Source organism: Neodiprion pinetum, chromosome 6 (assembly GCF_021155775.2).
Source record: "Neodiprion pinetum isolate iyNeoPine1 chromosome 6, iyNeoPine1.2, whole genome shotgun sequence".
NCBI classification, from domain to species: domain Eukaryota; kingdom Metazoa; phylum Arthropoda; class Insecta; order Hymenoptera; family Diprionidae; genus Neodiprion; species Neodiprion pinetum.
Genome location: NC_060237.1, coordinates 27,126,886 through 27,145,368, shown reverse-complemented (window position 1 = coordinate 27,145,368; position 18,483 = coordinate 27,126,886). Strand labels below are relative to the sequence as shown.

At 39.6% G+C, this 18,483-nt stretch overlaps 3 protein-coding genes across 5 annotated transcripts in view; 2 read left to right on the top strand and 1 right to left on the bottom strand.

The window, feature by feature from the left end:
• Window positions 1-2,233: 2,233 nt before the first annotated feature.
• LOC124221940 (Ribosomal protein S19a) lies at window positions 2,234-3,471 on the bottom strand. The gene is made up of 3 exons (XM_046632404.2): window positions 3,388-3,471; window positions 3,065-3,135; window positions 2,234-2,671 (listed from the first exon to the last, which is right to left on the bottom strand). Exons 2-3 carry the CDS (start codon window positions 3,133-3,135, stop codon window positions 2,281-2,283), a joined length of 462 nt encoding a protein of 153 aa, XP_046488360.1. The 5' UTR covers window positions 3,388-3,471; the 3' UTR covers window positions 2,234-2,280.
• Window positions 3,472-3,597: 126 nt separating this feature from the next.
• Window positions 3,598-5,728, top strand: LOC124221938 (persulfide dioxygenase ETHE1, mitochondrial). The gene is made up of 6 exons (XM_046632401.2): window positions 3,598-4,101; window positions 4,273-4,417; window positions 4,501-4,686; window positions 4,755-4,843; window positions 5,126-5,336; window positions 5,423-5,728. Exons 1-6 carry the CDS (start codon window positions 3,949-3,951, stop codon window positions 5,485-5,487), a joined length of 849 nt encoding a protein of 282 aa, XP_046488357.1. The 5' UTR covers window positions 3,598-3,948; the 3' UTR covers window positions 5,488-5,728.
• Window positions 5,729-7,884: 2,156 nt separating this feature from the next.
• The window catches only part of Appl (amyloid-beta-like protein), a 39,450-nt gene continuing 28,851 nt past the window's right edge, over window positions 7,885-18,483 (top strand). For 2 of the 3 annotated variants that reach the window (XM_046632393.2, XM_046632394.2), the window contains exon 1: window positions 7,885-8,166. In XM_046632393.2, the coding sequence (XP_046488349.1) occupies window positions 8,110-8,166 (57 nt within the window). In that variant the 5' untranslated portion in view covers window positions 7,885-8,109. The remainder of the gene's footprint in view (window positions 8,167-18,483) is intronic. The other variant, XM_046632392.2, reaches the window with a different exon arrangement.

Sequence of the window (18,483 nt, the reverse complement as noted above, 5' to 3'; positions counted from 1 at the left end):
GTTTCTACGAGTAGCAGATCGCAGACTGCTTACTTCGATATTTGTCGGACCGAGATCGTAAAATTAGTTTACTCCGCGCTTTTTGAACCCATATAGCTATATCTGCCCAAACTAAAGTCGTCGACATTCTTGAACGTACGCGCGTCACAACAAAATTATTAATGTGATCTGCACGTGTTCCTTGGGGTGTAACAGTCTATATATATACACGTATATAATACACGTATGCGTGCGAAACGATAAATAAGTTATTCAAAATTCATAGGCAATCAGTCCACAAAATTTATTATCACCATATGAGCGATGTAAATTTTTCCGCTTCCGTTGTTAGGTATGATGGTATACCTTCTATTGTATTATCAACGCATGATATTATAATACCGTGTACTCGATTATTTGCATTGTATCTAACATACTTTATTTATAGTATCAGTTAGAATTTCAAATTGATGCTAAAGAGATATTATTCTCGTGAAACTCGTCCCGAAAAGAAATTCGCACTCTAAAGAGGGGAATTTAAGAAAGCTGTAAGTGCCATTTTTTCGAGAAAAAGACCAAAAAAGTATCCTTCAGAAAGTATGTATGTGCCAAGGCCAATGTTTTATAAAGAATTTTTCTTTCTTCTAAATGACATTCGAAGCCTTTTTAATTCGTCTCTTTCGTTACACAGACATCGATTCCACACGAAAATGGAACATCTGCGTATACCTTGTAGCTATGTATATGTTTACACAAATGTGTTTAACTTCGGCACAATATATAGATTTTTATTAAATATTTTAACTTTTTTCGCATGAATTCTATATTTATCAGACCACAACATATCACCTATTCGTAATTCCACTATGAAAACCCTGCAAGATATTAACCACTTCGATTATTTGGATGACGTCATGCCGGGGTTAGCGAAGTAGCTGTAGTAATTTACATTGGGTGCAAGTAATTTCACGCTAGAAAGTGCAGAGTAATTATTCTGTTGTGTCAATTTTCAGACGATAAGATTTTCATACTCCGTAAAATTGTCGTATTTGTCAATAGCTTGAGAATAACATGGATGCCGATTCGTCGCCTTACTGATACTCCACTCGACAGATAAAAATATGTATTGAACTTGTTGTATTTGACGACTTGAAAATTAAGCAAACTGCAGCTGTTACCCCGAAAAATATGACGAGGTTGCTTGTGTGATCAGCTCAAAGTGACCCAAAAGACAACATAATTAAACTCGGATAAATTTAGTAATACTTATTTGTTTTCGTATTTTTCCGTACAAATTCTATTTTTTTAAATAATACTTATATCGCGATCTATTTCCGTCCAGTCTCATGTTCTAAAAATTTTGTCCCAACAGTCGGTAAATATCAGCAAAGTGGCGTGTAATAAAAAAACATGTGCTTAATTTTCGGCTCTTTATCAACTTGAAAATCCCTTTTATTGTAAGATTCAATCATTTCATTCAAATTATCGTTATAGAGTATAGAACATTCCTTAATCTGAAAATCGATGTTCGCAAAATTTTGTTTTGCTACGGTTGAAGTGTTGGATACACTTCAATTGGATCGCAAACAAATACAATAACAAACACAATCAGGATTTGAAAGTTGAAATAAAAAATTTATCTAGTCATCGGGTATCAGGCATTTCATATCCGGGTTGAAGTTTATCATCTCGATAAGTTTTGGCCGGCACTCTGATTCGTAGTGGAGCAGTTAAACCGCAAGATTTTTCTCAAGCCTGGTAGCAAAAAACTGGCCTTGAACCCGACGAGTTGAGCAGCAGTAATCCTTCATCATAACAATAAGTTCTTAGCGATCGAACGCATCGAACGTAAACGCACAGAGATGTCGAAGCCGTTATACCGATGACGTCTATACACCATATAAGTCCAGCACCCTTGCAGATCAAATATCGTTTTATAGTAGGAAGTAATAAATTCAACTCAAGGAGAATTCGTACCGATTTCCGCTCGATCGCCTGCGGCTAAAGTGATTTTTGAAATCGCCACAGATAGGCACCACTTGCCGCGTCAAGGCTAGCGCCACTTTGCAGTATGCTTAAGAACTGTTAATACCATTGTGTGTTTCACGGAATGCGTGTAATAAGGGACATCATTACATTTTATAAAATACATGGGGGAACGATTGGTTTCCTAATTTCTACGAATATTCTTTTTAAATACGTAAAAATGATCCGAGCGCCAGGGAATATATATTTTTTAAAAATTCAGAACGAGTTTTAAACTTTTTTTTAGAGGTTTATTTTTTTATTCAAATACAGCGCTTATAGTACAAGAGTCTCCTGGAGTTTCAGCTGCTTCTTGCTCTTAGCCTTAACTTGAGCAGCGATACGATCCAAGTCTCTGCGGCCTTGGCTGGTCAATTTTCTGCCACCATCTGCTCTTTCAATGAGCTTCAACTGTTCAAGGGACTGAAGTGCCTTGCGGGCAACACCACCGGCTGACCGACAAAAGTGGCTTGGGTGTGTGCCATTGCGTTTACGTCCTCCAAAAATTTTAGTCACAGCCCCAACGCCAATTGGGCTACGAATGTAGATATGACGAACCAATGCAGCACATCTGACGTAGTACCAGTCGGGATCGTAAGGGGCGAGTTCCTTGAAACGGGCTGACTTGACGATGTCTACCCATTCCGGGACACGCATCTTACCTGTCCTGAAACAGACAGAGAAAATGTTTTTACTCTATTGTCTGAATTCTAAACGTTCAAAAACTGACGTACTCTTTTTCCCGGTCAGTCATATTTTCGAAAGTTAAGGTATCCGTGAAAGAGCAGTTTGACAATGTGTAGAAAAAATTAAGGATTAGCCACAACAGAAACGAGTGATATCTTTTGGAAGAGATTTGTATGATTTGAAGAAATTCGTACAGGCGACTTGTACGGTTGATTCAGTTTTACAATCCGAATGAAAATACAAACGAAATTCTATTGCCATAGAAGTCAACTTGTTCACTTTACGGCTCTGACTGCGCGCCTAGTTGGCAAAATGTTAGGTTATGCCCGTGTGTAAACTGTGATGCGTAAATTTGCGTAACGCTTTTACTTACTTTTTGAGGAAGGCGGCAAAGGCCTTCACAAATTTGTGTTGATCGACGTCCTTTAACGTTACGGAAGGCATCTGAAAGAAATAATCCTTCAATTATTAATTGCTTACACCAAATTCTAAACATCAACCACATGGGTCCCGGGGAAACTGGAATGACTTGAGCATGCATTTAAAATACCTTGAAGCTCAAGTTACGATCGAATAATTGTTGAAACGGAAAAATGGAATATCTATTTATAATAGCAATAAGTAAATTTCGATATTTTTAGTATTTTGTTGCATAGAATTACGTTAAATGTATGACAAAACGTCAATTGCACACACCTCGACAACGGCTCTTACCGGAAAGAGCTAAATACAAAATGGCTGTTCTAAGAGGAAATCGTCATGAGATAAACTTTAAAAGACGAGAAACCTCGGTGTCGGTAACATACAGATAGCGTCGCCTAATTTGATGAAACTACTATATCTCGTAGACAAGCCCAGAAACCATTTTTATCGACGTGAGTATTCACGTCGATTCATGTTGCTGCCTGTCGTAACGGCTAAAAAAAAAAGAACTAGGTGGAGTTTCAAAGTCAAAAACTTGAAGCATCTCAACCTCAGAAATATATACACTACATTTGAGTTGCTAATGTTGTTGATAAATGATAAGCACGTGATAAGGTCAGGATAAAGCAGAGCCCGATTGGTTACAAGTTTTTATCACACAACGCGAGGTGCATCTGTTATTCGGTTGGAATCGGCTGTTAAAAAAAAGTAAAAAAGGCCGCGGTCATTCTGTTAATTTTGTTCACACACGTACGACGTATTTTCTCTGCCCTTGATTGATTTTTATCAGTCATATTAACGGATGACTTGAGCGTTAGACAGCCATTGATAAATATGCGCTCACTTCTGGTCGGGTTCCACCGACAATGTCGGGCAGCCAAAAATATTTTAAACTACCGAATCACAATTCGATCTCAACACCAACAAGTTGCGAATTTTGTTTTGACAGAGCCGATACAATTTTCGAGGGACTTTTTGTTTCGGCAGGTAAGAGTTGATTGTTTGGCAATTATTTACATTAATTGTATCACCGTATCAGGTCAGAAAGTTTTTTGACAAATTTCATCATTGCATTAACAACAGTGTAAATAATTTGATATTCGGACTTTGAAACTGTGAAGTCTAATCTCTCATGTATGTACATATTTTATTTTTCAGTTATTCGACCCTGTATCTAGCACATACACTTATTTGCTTGGCGACGTTACAAAAAGAGAAGCAATACTGATAGACCCGGTCATCGAGCATGCCGAGCGTGATGCAAACATGATAAATGAACTGGGACTTTGCCTGAAATATGCAGGTACATAAGTCAAGTAGTAAGATTTTCGTAGTATCAAGCATTCAACTCTGTTTTCTGGTATTTACGTTCCTCTGATTTCACAGTGAATACTCATATGCATGCAGACCACATTACCGGTACCGGAAAATTGAAGATTCTTTTACCTAGCTGCCGATCAATGATATCACGTGCTAGTGGCGCTGAAGCTGATATATTACTGAACCCTCAAGACAATATAGAATTTGGAAGGCATCAGCTCAAAGTCTTACCAACTCCGGGTCACACTGAAGGTGGATTTCATTTCTCAATCTATTCCTCTATATTTATTTACAGCTAACGCGTACATTGTGTTTCAAAGGCTGCGTCACATACGTTTGTCACGAACAGGGAATCGCCTTCACTGGCGACACTCTTCTGATACGTGGATGTGGACGAACTGATTTTCAGGTTAGTATCGCAGTTGAGCAGTATTTTTTTTTTATCTATGAGGGGAAAACAAAGATTGTACAAATGTTCATTTTTTTCTATTTATTTATTTTTCCTCCATATGTTTTTGATTTGTATGAGTCGGTGAATGTTATTATTAGATCGATTTTTCTTGGCAAATGGATAAACAATTTTATTTATTTTCGGAAATTTGTTTTTCCTGTGAGGAGAAAGATTTCTAAATCAGTACGCCGGAACGAAGGAATTATTTTACACCTTAAATATTTTTCTTTGGTTATTCAGGGTGGTTCTTCAGCGACTCTCTACAAATCTGTACATTCCGTGATTTTTAATTTTCCGTTGAACTATAGATTATATCCGGCGCACGACTACACTGGGAGAACTGTGACAACGGTGGGTGAAGAAAAGGTGTACAACCCAAGATTGAGTAAATCTTTGGACGAGTTTATTCATATAATGGAAAACCTAAATCTGCCTTATCCCAAGATGATTGGTAATTAAAGTTCACTCTGTATATAATATGTCGCATGTCCTACGCAGTATTGCGAATGGAAAAGTATCATTCGAATCGTTTTTCAGATAAAGCAGTCCCTGCAAATAAAATTTGCGGATTATTTGAGCTTGATGAACAGAAAAATATATAAAAAAAATATATAGCTGCATATGTATGCGAAGGTGAATCGCCTCCCACGTGTAAATAAGATATTGTGTCGATAAACAAATAGAAATATAAATATAGAGAAAAACGAGCAATTCAAATGAAGTTGGGGTTTATGCAGCAAAAGATAAGAAATGAATATGTACAACGTATAAATACATATCAAATCCAAAAATATAGTATTGTTATAAAACAAAATTGTTTATTTTCAATAAATTGTGACACATGTCTTATGTAAATAAGTATGAAAAACATTTTATGTCTGGATCGATAAGTGTCATTGCGATAACATCAGCCGCGAGCACAGCTTTCGTTGGTATTGCAAACGCAGAATCGGCTGATGGTCGACTAGAAGAGACAGTCGGGTCGCATCCCGGCGGTTTTGACGGACATCCGTTCGATCCAATCGATCACAAGCAATCCTCGACAATATGACGTCACCGGTGCAATTAAACTTCTACCAAACTTAATCAATCCCCTACACAGCAAATGTTCGTCTGGGGCAGCAAAGGCGCAAATTCAGACACGTACATACATACATACATACATGCAGTTATTAGAAAATAAGAGTGAACGGCGGAGGTGGAGGAATAAATTCGAGGTGTTGATTGGAGAATTTTTGAATGAATCATTAATGCGACTGGTTTGATATTCAGCGAAGAAGTCGGTTCCTTGCATTCCGTGCGACGTGCTTCGCGAATCGAATTGCACTTCGTTGAAATTTCTCCAAGTGTAGGACCTCCCGTCACGGCAATACGGGGTAGATTCTTATACCGCATAGCTGAGGGTTGAAATCGATACAGTTTCCATGGTAACGCGGCTACTCGCTGGGCGGCCGACGCTCAGGCCAAGGCTACTCCACTCGTGCGTTTTCATACTGTTGGTCTGAAAGATGGTCTTTTTTTTGCACAAGATTGAAGTAAAAGAAATAAAAATAACACTAAAAAAAAAAAAAAAAGAAAATCGAAACAATGAAAATTAAAAAACGCTCGTATAACTTTGTAATGGCGGGAAAAAAATTGCGCGCAAAAATTACAGTGACCTCGTTAGCCGCGTATTCGTATGCTTCGGACATCTTTTTAATGATCTGCATGTACCTACATGTATGTATGTGCATACACATGCAGATCTCTTTTAATATTCACGTTCAAGGTTGCATAGTTATGTCGCTTATCATTCGGCATAACTATTTCGGATCATACTGTACTTATGATTTGCAAGCCAATAGTTTACACATCGCACTTGATCGGGTTGAATTACATTTCATCGTTTATCGATAGTTTTGTTTTTTCTTTAACTGTTCAAAATTCTCCGAGTCAATATAAGTATAATTTGCGTATCCTTGTTATTGATATAATTATATTAGTATGGGACATTCGGATATTCCACAGCATTATTGCGAAAATACATAATACATACATGTATTTGTGCGTAGATAACTTGTATAAGCTAAACGATCTGAAATCATCCCGAGAGGCTTACTATAATTGCTTTCAATTCGTTGGAGCGTGGCCATTACGCAAGAAACTTGATTGTGTACCGCGGTATGCTCCGCATAATGGTATAATAATTCCCAGTGTCCCTCGAACGCTGAAGGGTATAATCCATCACATCAGCAGCGGGGTATAGAAATGGCAATCAGCCGATTGATAATTTGCCTTTGCGTTTTGCGTCGCTACCGAACGGCGCAAAAAAGAAAAAAATGATGCAGAACTGAACCAAATTGGATGTGTTTTGTTAGCCAAATTTTGAAGAAAAAAAAAAGAAAATAAATAAGTAAAAGACTCATGTGATCGGTAAGTATTAAAAAATCAGCCAACGAGCAGCTTTTTCCAATCATTTCCTTTCCGAAAGTTGGAAAACAAAACACAACCATTAATATCAGACAAAACATCGTCCGCTGGAACGTTGCTAAGTCGTCAAACCGTTGCCGGTTATGTGTATATGCATACAATAAACATTGGTAAACGGATCGAGTCATATTGAAGTTGGTAACGTTACCGCAACGATTCATCCTGAAGAAAAAAACCGTCATTTCACGATTTTGGTAACTGCCTGAAATCTGGCAAACCGTAATAAAACAAAACACACTCGTATTTTGACGTCCTAGTCCCTCAAAAATCATTGTGAAATTAAAAATGAGTGATTATTTCCCCAATGCTTCGTTACGATCACGTTACCAACTTCAACCTCGTCACCTCGAATTACAGCAGCGTCGTCTACGGTTCACGCAAGCCGTTCTCCAGCCGGATGCGAATCGCGGTTCGCAAGGCAAAAATTTGAAAGACCAGTTTTCCCGCGCCGTATCGACTCGCCGGCAACTTCAGGCCCCTCGCCCCGCGGTACCGAGTCCGCCATCTTGATTCTACACTGTCGGCGACGACGGCGACGCTTCGCGACCCACCCAGTGCTGCGGTAAACGGGCGATTGAACCCTGCTGCACACGAATTACTGGCTCCCGGAGCAGTCGCGTCAAAAGACGGTTTTCGTGCGGGTAGTAAGGACAGGAGAGAGAATATAAGTTGGGAAAAAAGGGCAGGAGAGTAAACGGATAATAGAAGTCAACCGAACTCGTGATAAAACTGTGCCGCTGCGGAACAATTTCGAGATGACAGGGCTATTGATGCCTGTTTTTATCGGGGTGTTTCTCGCCTTTCGAACCGAGGTGAGTTTATTCGTTATGCCTACATTATACTCCTGCACTGTACGCACGTCACTGTCTTACAATTCCGTAGTATACGATAGCTCTGTCAACTTCTTCATCGTCAACGAATTAAAATGCATCTTCGATCCATGTTATACATCCTCTATATACACCTTATTATACACATATTATATTGATCTCGCGACTGCTTCATTTGTCGCCGCTTGCACTACGTTACAATAAATACTTTAAAAAAAAATCGCTAATTCGATCCGTTCTGTGGCAGGTTTCGTTCTCGCCACTTTTCCGTCGATACAAGCTGACAATAATACTTCTCTCGTAGAGATAAATTTCCCCGTTTCTCGCATTCTCCTCCTGAGTCCGCGATTCGCGGGTTCCTCGTTGATCGTTGCGTTAAATGCGACCGCGATTTACTCGCGTGTGTTGTCGTTAGATAGGAAATATTGTGCGGTTAAATTTCGCCTTCGTCGTTGTGCTAAATATTGATCGGGGTTTTATTCACCCCCGCAATTCTTTCGCTTTGCGTATAAACAATCGACTGTGCACTCGATCGTTTGCACACGTTTCTACGAGCGGCGCCTGTGTGCAGGCGTTGTGAAAAAAAAGACAATCTACTCTCGCCGTGCGTGCGGAGTGATTTCGCAAAGCTCGCACGGCGGCTCCTCTATAATACATCAACGTCCCGACACCTGAACGTCCTTTTCATCAAACTGACGTAAAATCAATTATTCGTACAATCGGGCCCTGCAGTGACTCGAGTCGCGGGTATTATACATGGACCGTACATATTTACAGGCATGTATAATCAATCCGAGAACCCGACACGCACACCCGCCGAAATAACTTCGAGTTATAACTTGTAACGTCAATTTTCGTGCGATTCAACGTCAGCCGCGGCTGCTCGTTACAATCTGTGTATTTTACACACATATGCACAACGACGAATCGCTTCCATATCGATCCTGATAATACGGCGTACGATCGAGCCTTTAATATTGCCAGGATTCGTGTTCGTTATGCAAACTTGTCGGTGAAAAAAGCGGGCAGCATTTCCACGCTAACTACCTAGTCACGTTTTCGAAACAACCTGCGCCGGCTTATTTACGAGTAGTTGAATCATCAACAGCAGTTTCACGTCGTCCGCAATAACTTTGTACGATAAACTCGTACTTTTTCAAATTTTATCGCTTACAAATTACAATTCGTCGGTTTCTATTCCCCCGAAATTTCCAGAGGTTGTTAACGTTCGTTACCTTATTACAATGAAACAATGGGTAATTTTAATAACAACTCGTCGATCCACAGCTCCAGCCATAATCCAGCTTACATAATTATATTTTTCCACAGTCAACTTCTTCAAAGTTATTCCAAAGTCGGAGAATAGTGATTTTTCCTGCAGAGTTTCATCGCGTATCGTAACGCGACTAACGATTCAGTCACCCGAAGTTTCATACGTTCAGTTATTGAAATTATACGAGGCTCTGCAGCATCGACAACGAACAGCTAGCAAAAATATTCTGCAAGAATAGCAGCGCGTCGCTTTGGGAATTGGCTATTTTTCACGTCGTTGGAGAATAAAACCGAGCAAGCACTTCTATAATTTTTACTCGGCAAATTTTTTCTACCATAATTTTACAATCGTCCCAAATGCAATATTATCAATCGTTTTCCAAACGGTCGCGCAGCTTGTTTCGACCGACCGTATCGCAGGTGTGTTCACATGCATCCGAGGGATGCGGATGGGACAGGAAGATTTGAAACGGGTAGAAAGGACGCGGAGATAGGGTCCTAGATCCTGTTGCAGCTCGGGCTACCGAAATTATCTTTTCTTTCATTCTAGCGGGAGTTTCTTCGCTTTGTAAATATGTATAATAATACCACCGAAAAACCCGCGCCGCCTCTAATTTGCGCGTTTAATACTTGAGAATTTTAAGCAGCAGGAAAATAGCGGTTTATATTCATCTTATACTCGGCTAAAATACGAAATTTATGTACAGGCAGATATATACCGATACGTACCTTTTAAAACAAATAATAATAAGAATAATAATTGAAAAAGTTTTTAACCTTGATAGAAGTAAAGTGTCTCTTTGAAATGGTAATATAAAGTTTTGTATCATCTCGTTCATCGATTATACGAGTATACGTGTATACGTGAACATATAATCCAACCAAATTGGTTCAATTTAACCGGGCCGGGGTTGTATCGCTTTGTAGTTTATATAATATGTAATACCTATAATATGTATGTATACGTAAGCTTTCGTAGCGGCGTATGAAAATCAATTCAATATTGTGAATTGATTGGTACGCGGGTATAAAGTCTACACAATGTGTGTTGTATGTATTGTAGTTGAATTACAGAGCAGACGAGGTTTATAATATATTATTCTCTATTGCGGGTTATTCTTCATTTCATTTGAACAAATTACTCAGGTATTATATTTATATGTAACTTTAACCGTTGGCCATAACTTATTTATCCGCAAATTATTTACGTAATCGACGATTTATAGATTCGCTGTAACGATCAATAATTAATAAATAACAATCGATGGATGAAATTAAATTTAAATGAAGATATGCATCGATTTGATGCCAGAGTAACAGACGTAACCGCGTGGAACCATTTCAAATTTCTATCAATGATGCTTCAAATCGACTCTCCGAACTTGGGTTTGAATAATTATGCGATTTTCGTCTTACAGTTTATACGCCATCGAGTACGCACGTTTAAATCCATACCTAGACAAAATAGGATCCATTCGATTATTTTTTTTTTCAATCGCGAGATTCAAATGGCAGATTTCTTTTCATATCAAATGTAGGAGGGAAAAATTCGCGAAACCATCTCCACGGAAGATAGCGAGTAAAACATTTTTCCTTTTCAACTTTTCTCCCTAGCACTTATATAGCTTGTCGTTAACCGCTGCTGCAAAATAAACGCTAAAATTGTTGAAAGCGATAAATTGGATCATTTTGATAAGAGCCTAACGTTCTAGATTTGGATTTCTTGTGTTCAAATCGTTGTAAGAAAAAAAGAAAACCTCATTTTGCACACTCCGGTCTATCTACTTTGCGCTGCATCTTAATATAACGTAAATTCGAGTACATAGGCAGGTAGTAGTTATACATCGTATGAAGCAGTCTGGTACGTTTTCGCATCGTTTGGCGCTATCCGATCCGTAGGTATTAACCCTGTTAATTATACGTTAACGAGGTGTTAACTGTTGAAGAGACTGCGTTAACATTAATTCGGATGCTGCAGCCTCTCTAATTAAGTCGCTCCAATTATTATACAACTTATAACGCCTCTTATACAGAGTACAGAACTCTGCAGCAGCGCAGCGATTGGTTACAATTAGAGCAAATTTCTTCGAGGATATTTGATACGTGTTGCACGTAGATGAAGGAGGGGGGGGGGGGGGGGGGTGCATATTAGAAGAAAATTCCCACACTTGTAGGCATATTGTTAAATGTTGCACGCGAAATTTTTCGCACACGTGCAGTTCTTCTTCGCGAACTGATTGCTTTACCTACATCGACATGTGTGCGTGTGCATATATATATATATATATGTATATATGCATACAGGACATATAATGTATAATACTTGAGGCTGGAAACCAGATGTGTAACCAAAGTCGCATCGATCGCGCTGATTATATGTATGTAGGATGTAGGTACACATATGTAACAGGCGGGTACGTACATAACACACATGCCGTATATTGGCGGTATGTGTTCCCCGGTTGATTGCCAAGTTTTGCCGCCCATCGACGGCCGAGCAAACAATGCGCGTGTAACAATTTTCCCTCAATAAACATAGGCACGTACCCGTATGACAACGGACTTTTATAACGAATAATTAATTGGACAAAAAAAAAAAATGTCTCGCATGTGTCTGAGCGTGTGTTTGTGTGTTTGTTGTATGAAAAGTCAGTAATACTTCAGACCTTAACCCGCAGAGGCAGGGGGCATCGTGGATGCGTATTAGAAATGTTAGACGTATTAAACGAATGTTTAGTTTATTTTCAAATCTATTATTAACGTCCTCAGCTGTGTTAGGGATCGAGGAGTCGTAAGTTGTAACGGATGTGTGTACGAGTAGACGTTTTAGAAAAGTTTGTTGAATGAATTGGGCGGTGAAACGGTCTCGCAGCCTGTTATCCACGCGTGTGGAGAGAGTCTAAAGCGTCGCGTGAAGCTGAAGCTTCTTAAGGTCGCCCCGGCGGTCAGATTCACTTAAACGCATTAGCCTAATCCAGTTAGATCCAACCTATAACGGTGAAAATAGAGAAGAAAGGAAGGAAGGGACGAAGAACAGAGGCAAAGAGAGTCGGGGTATAAAAATTGAAAGCTTTCCCGTATAATCAGCTTATTATTTATTACAAGATGCGAACGATGCACGTCGAAAGGTGCGACGTTGCTGTAACTACGTTTCATAATAAATTTAGCGATACGATTCGATCTCTTTATTTCGCATCATTGCTGTATAAGTATATTTACAACTCGACATTCGTGTATTACATTTTTCACGATATTCAACGCGTGTTCCCTATCGATTTTTTTATTTCTTATCGATCTTATCCTTGTTGAAGATCCAGCTTTGATACGTTAACGCGCCTACACGAGGGTTAATTCGGGGCTCGTTGAAACGCATCTGTTATTCTTTCTACGCGTGAAGGTTAAACCTGCAACCCTTGTTCGTTGCACGGACCTTCGATGACTGTAATTCGATTTAAGTGAGATGAAAGGATATCTGCGAGACCTTTTTAGCGGAGAGTTTTTCCTACGGTATTTATTATATCTTGATTTATCTCTCTCTCTCTCTTTTTTTTGTCTCTCTTCCAATACGGGCGTTATTCTTTATTCACTGTATTTCCGATAGTTACGAAGTTAAGAAAATACCCTCGTGTCAGTTGCTCGAGTCTAAAATACGATTCGAATCGTTGGTATTTAACGCACAACGCGATGAGACTGAAGTTAGTAACGTTCACGTAACGAAGCATCGTGAAAGAAAATCATTATTGTACAATTTTAGAATGACTTTCAAAATTTAAGACAATCCTTAAAGTGCCAAGTAACGAAGTTATGATTTTTTCCCAAACACGAATCATTACAATAACGTTACTAACATCCACCTCATTTTCATAAACATGCATCGTTACGGTGAAGCTACCGACTTGATTCTCATGCAATGCGTACATAGAACACATAGAATATATCATATATATATATATATATATATATATATATAACCTCGCAATTACCAAAAAAGGATCGAAAATACAGCAAAATGGTTAGGTGTACCTCGTTTTTCCTAATTCCAAAAATATTCAAACAGTTTTTTAACGATACCTGTTTTACTGAATATTTCAACTTACTGTAAGAAACGAAATTTTTCTCAGCGTGCAGCAGCGTTTCAAAAGTTTATCTTCGTTCCACCATGCCGGTCCATTTATACATATTGTATTTGGGTGAAAAAGCGGCAGCGAATTGATCTCTTACGAATCACCCCGTTGTTTCGAGCTCGATAATTTTTGAAAAAGTATAAAGGAGGCTAAGAAATATGTATTCCGCTACGAAATTTTCCTTCCATTTATTTACGCCGAATTCTCACTGAACGCGGGTCACAGTAACGAGAGAATTGTTTGTTGCGCGGAGATTAACGAAGATGAGAAGTACACGCCGGTGGTAAAACGCTATCACAATGTGTGCCCTTGTTCGAACTTTCACACTTTAATCCTGGCCGACGAGGAGCCATGGAACGAACATGAAAACCTTTTTAACTAACGCGAGTTCCGACAACGACATTTACAACAACGTGGGGCGAAAAATAAAATTTTATTTATCTCTCTTGTTGCGTCTGGGCTTCTGCTTTTTTTTTTTAAATGTTTTTATTACGATTATGCCAAAGGTTGCCAGTTTTGAAGAAATAATATATCATTTAAAATTGATCGATTTCAGGAAATCAAGGCACTTCAAACTAACAATGCGCCAGCTTGTTTGATCTTGTAAAATCTGTTACTTGCAGTAACTAGAAATTATTTACCGGACTGTCAGAAGGATATTTTAACGAAATAAAAATTGCAAACTTCGTCGAACGATTAAAAATTTGTGTAAAAGCAATTAACATTTATTACGTGAGTTTAACGTGTATCGCAAGGTGAAATCCGACGAAATATTTCATCGGTAGAACGTGATGTATTATAATTTCATTAGACGTACTGGAATTTTTTCAACCCCGAACCGAATAGTTATTCGTTTCGCAATTACAAGTAAACAATTCTCTATTTGAAAATAAATTTTACAATTAGTTAAAATTTAGCAAGTTTAAGAAATTTTTCTCTCAGTTGTACGTTTTACTTGTAACGCTCAATCTAACTTCAGCGACGGGAAAGAAAATCAAGAAAACGAGAAAAGCATAATCTATATATTACGTCGTCTGTAATGTAGAATAAATTGCACATCCGGATATCGATGACTCGAAACGAAACGAACGGATGCAGAAAATGATCTTTTGATCGTTCGCGATCCGAGCGTCCGACCTTCCTATACTTTCATCCGAGGGCAGGGTGTTAAAAACTCGACGTTTAGTCCTCTGTAAATCCCCGTAAGAACAGCTGCAGCATGGCGGTGAAATCGCGCAGCTCAGGATCGAGACGATGATCGCGATTTGAATGCCTGAACAGGCCGGCGAGGATCAATTTCTCCTCTCGAGTTTAGATACGCGGACCGAATTCCTACCACGATTTTAATAACCTCAGGGTCTGACTCTTATTGTACAGCCTAGCCGGGGAATCCGCTGCGGAAAGGCTGCCTGCGGAGGATCGAAATTGACTCGCTATAAGTTGCCAAGCTCACATCCCGACGTGTGTTTATATCTACGTGACATCCGTTCGTTTTTCGCGTATCAATCACACGTTTCCCAAACTTGAGTTTCCCCCAACGATTGACGGCTTGTTTATTGCACATTATTTATCATTCATTTATACCGTTATCCAGAGAAGAGGCACCGTCGTAATATCGGGAGAGTACCTCGAGGGTTGAATGCATCTTCATAGTTTCCTACGTGCGTGCCGAGTCAGAGCACCGCAGGATAACACGCTTGAGTGCCCGTCGTGCCGTGTAATCTAAATGCGAGTATATTGTAACCATGCCACGCGGCTAATCGCGGCTGCAGTTCGGTATAAACCCGACATCGTCAAAGCTTGAACGAAAATCTTTGAAGCAACGACGAACGCAGTCTAGTCTGCAGTCTAGGGTGATTCATTTTTTCAACTTTTCTTTTTTTTTTTTTTTTTTTGTTTTAAGGTGTCACACGAAAAGTATGCAACAAATATTGAATAAAAAAATAACCGTCAGAAAACCTGGAGGATGTAAGGAGAATATTTAGAGGTCGCTAACGATTATTGTGATATTTTTTATTTATCTTTATATGTACATTAGTCGTATTTTTTTCGTATCGTAGTCCAATTAATCATTGTTCGTAAAAATCGGTACCGACAACCAAATAGGGTCGTTAAGGTGATGCTATACTTTTCTTTCGGTAGCAAAAACTGTTATTTAAATTTTTCCGAGACGATTAATCTTTTGGATAAACGACGATTACAGCCAACTGTGGAGTTGTTAGGCGCGGTTTGATGCTGATTGGTGAACGATTAATTGAATCGCGTTACAAAAAATACAAAGAAAAAACTAATACACGTATATATATATATACAAATCCGCAAGGTGTACACGTAAAAATAAATAAAAAATATTACAATAATTGGTAGCGACCTCTAAATATTTTCCTATCTCCTACAGGTTTTGTAAGAGTTTTTTCTTCAGTATTTGTCACAAAGTGGCAAATTTTTCGAGTGGCGCGTTAAAAAGAAAAAAAGAGGTAAAAAATGAGCAACCCTGGTGCAAGTCTCTTCTATTCTCTCAATTTGTCACTAATTGACCGATGGCATTGGTCGCCTTTTTATTTGGCGAAGAACAAAACTTCTGCAGCATGACTAGCTATAATGTTATGTCATTCGCCACACCTACATACATGTGTATATGTATATATATATATATATATGTATAGATGCATGACGTCGTCGCGAATGAGTCAAATAGTCATAGTTGAAGGGAAGTCGTCGTTCGCCGCGTTCAACGCACTTCTCTTCAGACTACGAGGGGGGCCATATGTAATATGCATTATGCCTACATGTCGCATATCATCTCCTCGAGAACTCTCTGGAGTGTTGAAAGTGGTGCGTGTATTGAAACAACCGCGAATTTCTCATTTTGAAAATTAAAAGAGGGGAATCAACGTTCGTCTTGATGCGTGTAATGATATGTTTGTCAATTTTTCGAGGCATCGATCGGTGTTTGCGTACGTAATTGCGAAGTTTCGAATTGAGGGAAAATCGATCGGTTTAAACGACTCTTGAGAACGGACCTTGCAGTTCACGATTCGAAATCGCTTCAGGCCTCCTCCTTTCCTGCTCAAAATTACAATCGAGATCTGTCTGTTACAATATGCTAATTCAAGCCGAATAAGCCAAGCCTTTCAGTTTCATTCGATATGAATTACACACGCAGAAGCGTTAGATCATCGTTCGCGTAGAGAATAACGATGCGAATCAAACCGATCGTGGATCGGTTATGCGTAATATTACACGCGAGCATCGGCCCTCGAGGTGTACGAGAAAGAAAAATCGACTCAAAGTTTTTCGAATTTGATTTATGTAAAAAGCGAATAATTCTCACGCGTTGTCCTGTAAAAAATAGCGGTGTTTAAATTGACCGAAGTCATCCAGCGGTTTCGATCGTACCGTAAAAAAACGTTCCTGACCAATTCGAATCAACATCTACGCATCGACGCACGAAACCATATTCCATAAAAGTCGGACGCGTTGTATTCGCGTTTATTATTACACATGGTGTAAGAAACGAATCGAAAAGCCATCGTCGCGCAGCTTTTACGATGCAGGAACGCAAAACATTCGGTCGAATCGTTTCGGCTCCAACACCGTCCTTGCAACCTGACGGCGAGTGATAATTGCGCCTTTTGTCTCGAGTATTAGACGCCTGGATTTACGAGGATATTCCACCTCTGCGGCTAACTGTAAGAGTCGTTTTCGTAAGGTTACACTTGGCGCGAGGTTGGCCTCTGGGGGTGGTTTTGCCGCTTTTGTTGTCCCCGAGCGAATCGATATGTCCGATTCAGAGCACTGGCAGGTACCTTATATAATCCACACACCGCGCAGAGCTTTCGCCGTTATCCGTCTCTCGACCCCCGCGAATCAGGAGTGACGTCACGCGGACTTTAATCAACCAATCAACCCTAACGCGGCCGGTGCTAAACCCCCACCACCACCAACACCATAAATGTATACGGCAGCTGGAGGGCGAGATGGGACCGGAAATGAACCCTTTCGTCGCTCCGCCATTTACCCCCTTCACCCTCCTTTCCTCTACCGGCAGTCATCCCCACCCTGCGGATAAATACCCCCTGTACGTGTCCTGTACACAGGAAGACAACGCGCTTACCACCGTCACCTAAATTTTCCCGCTTCCCCCTTTCCTCGTTTCCTCTTTTTCTTTTTCTTTTTTTTTACTTTATATTTTCCTCTTCGTTTCGCCGAAAAGCCACCACGTCCGCATCCACAGCACTTTGTCCATTCGCGGCCAATGGCGAATACGTTGGCGAAAATCGAACGATTTCAGTCGGCGTTGTTCGCGGAGGATGAAGAAGAAAATGGGGTGGACGGATCGAGCCGGAGGGCTGAAGGAAACCCCCAATGCTGCTGCAGTCGTGGAAGAACGAAACTTCCCGCAACGCTTTTGCGTCGCCTCGAGTGTATTATCACCGTAGAGGCCTTGGATTTGGCTGATCCGATAGACACGGAGCCGGAAAAACTCGAGGAAAACTCCTGTGGTTAAGGTTAAATGCATGATGATGTCATTTTTTTCAAATTGGAACGTTTCGCGTACGAGAGCGACCTGGATAATATGGTTATTCGTGAATGTCGGCTGTTGGAGTGATCGAGTTAATTGAATGTAACGAATTATATACGCATCTTAATCAGATCACTTTGATAGTGCGAATTTACTGTCTCTAATTAGTACAAATATATGCATAACCCTTTGAGTCATAGTGGCAAGTATTCTTACCACCTATTTTACATTCATTTTTCGCATACTTGGAGAACTTTGAAAATATATTTCTTATAAGTTTTTTGCTATTTCTGATAGTGGACCAAGAGGTTTTCAATACTCGAGAGTGATTATTGCGATGTAATGTAAATTATTATCGTTGGAAACAAATTGATTGAA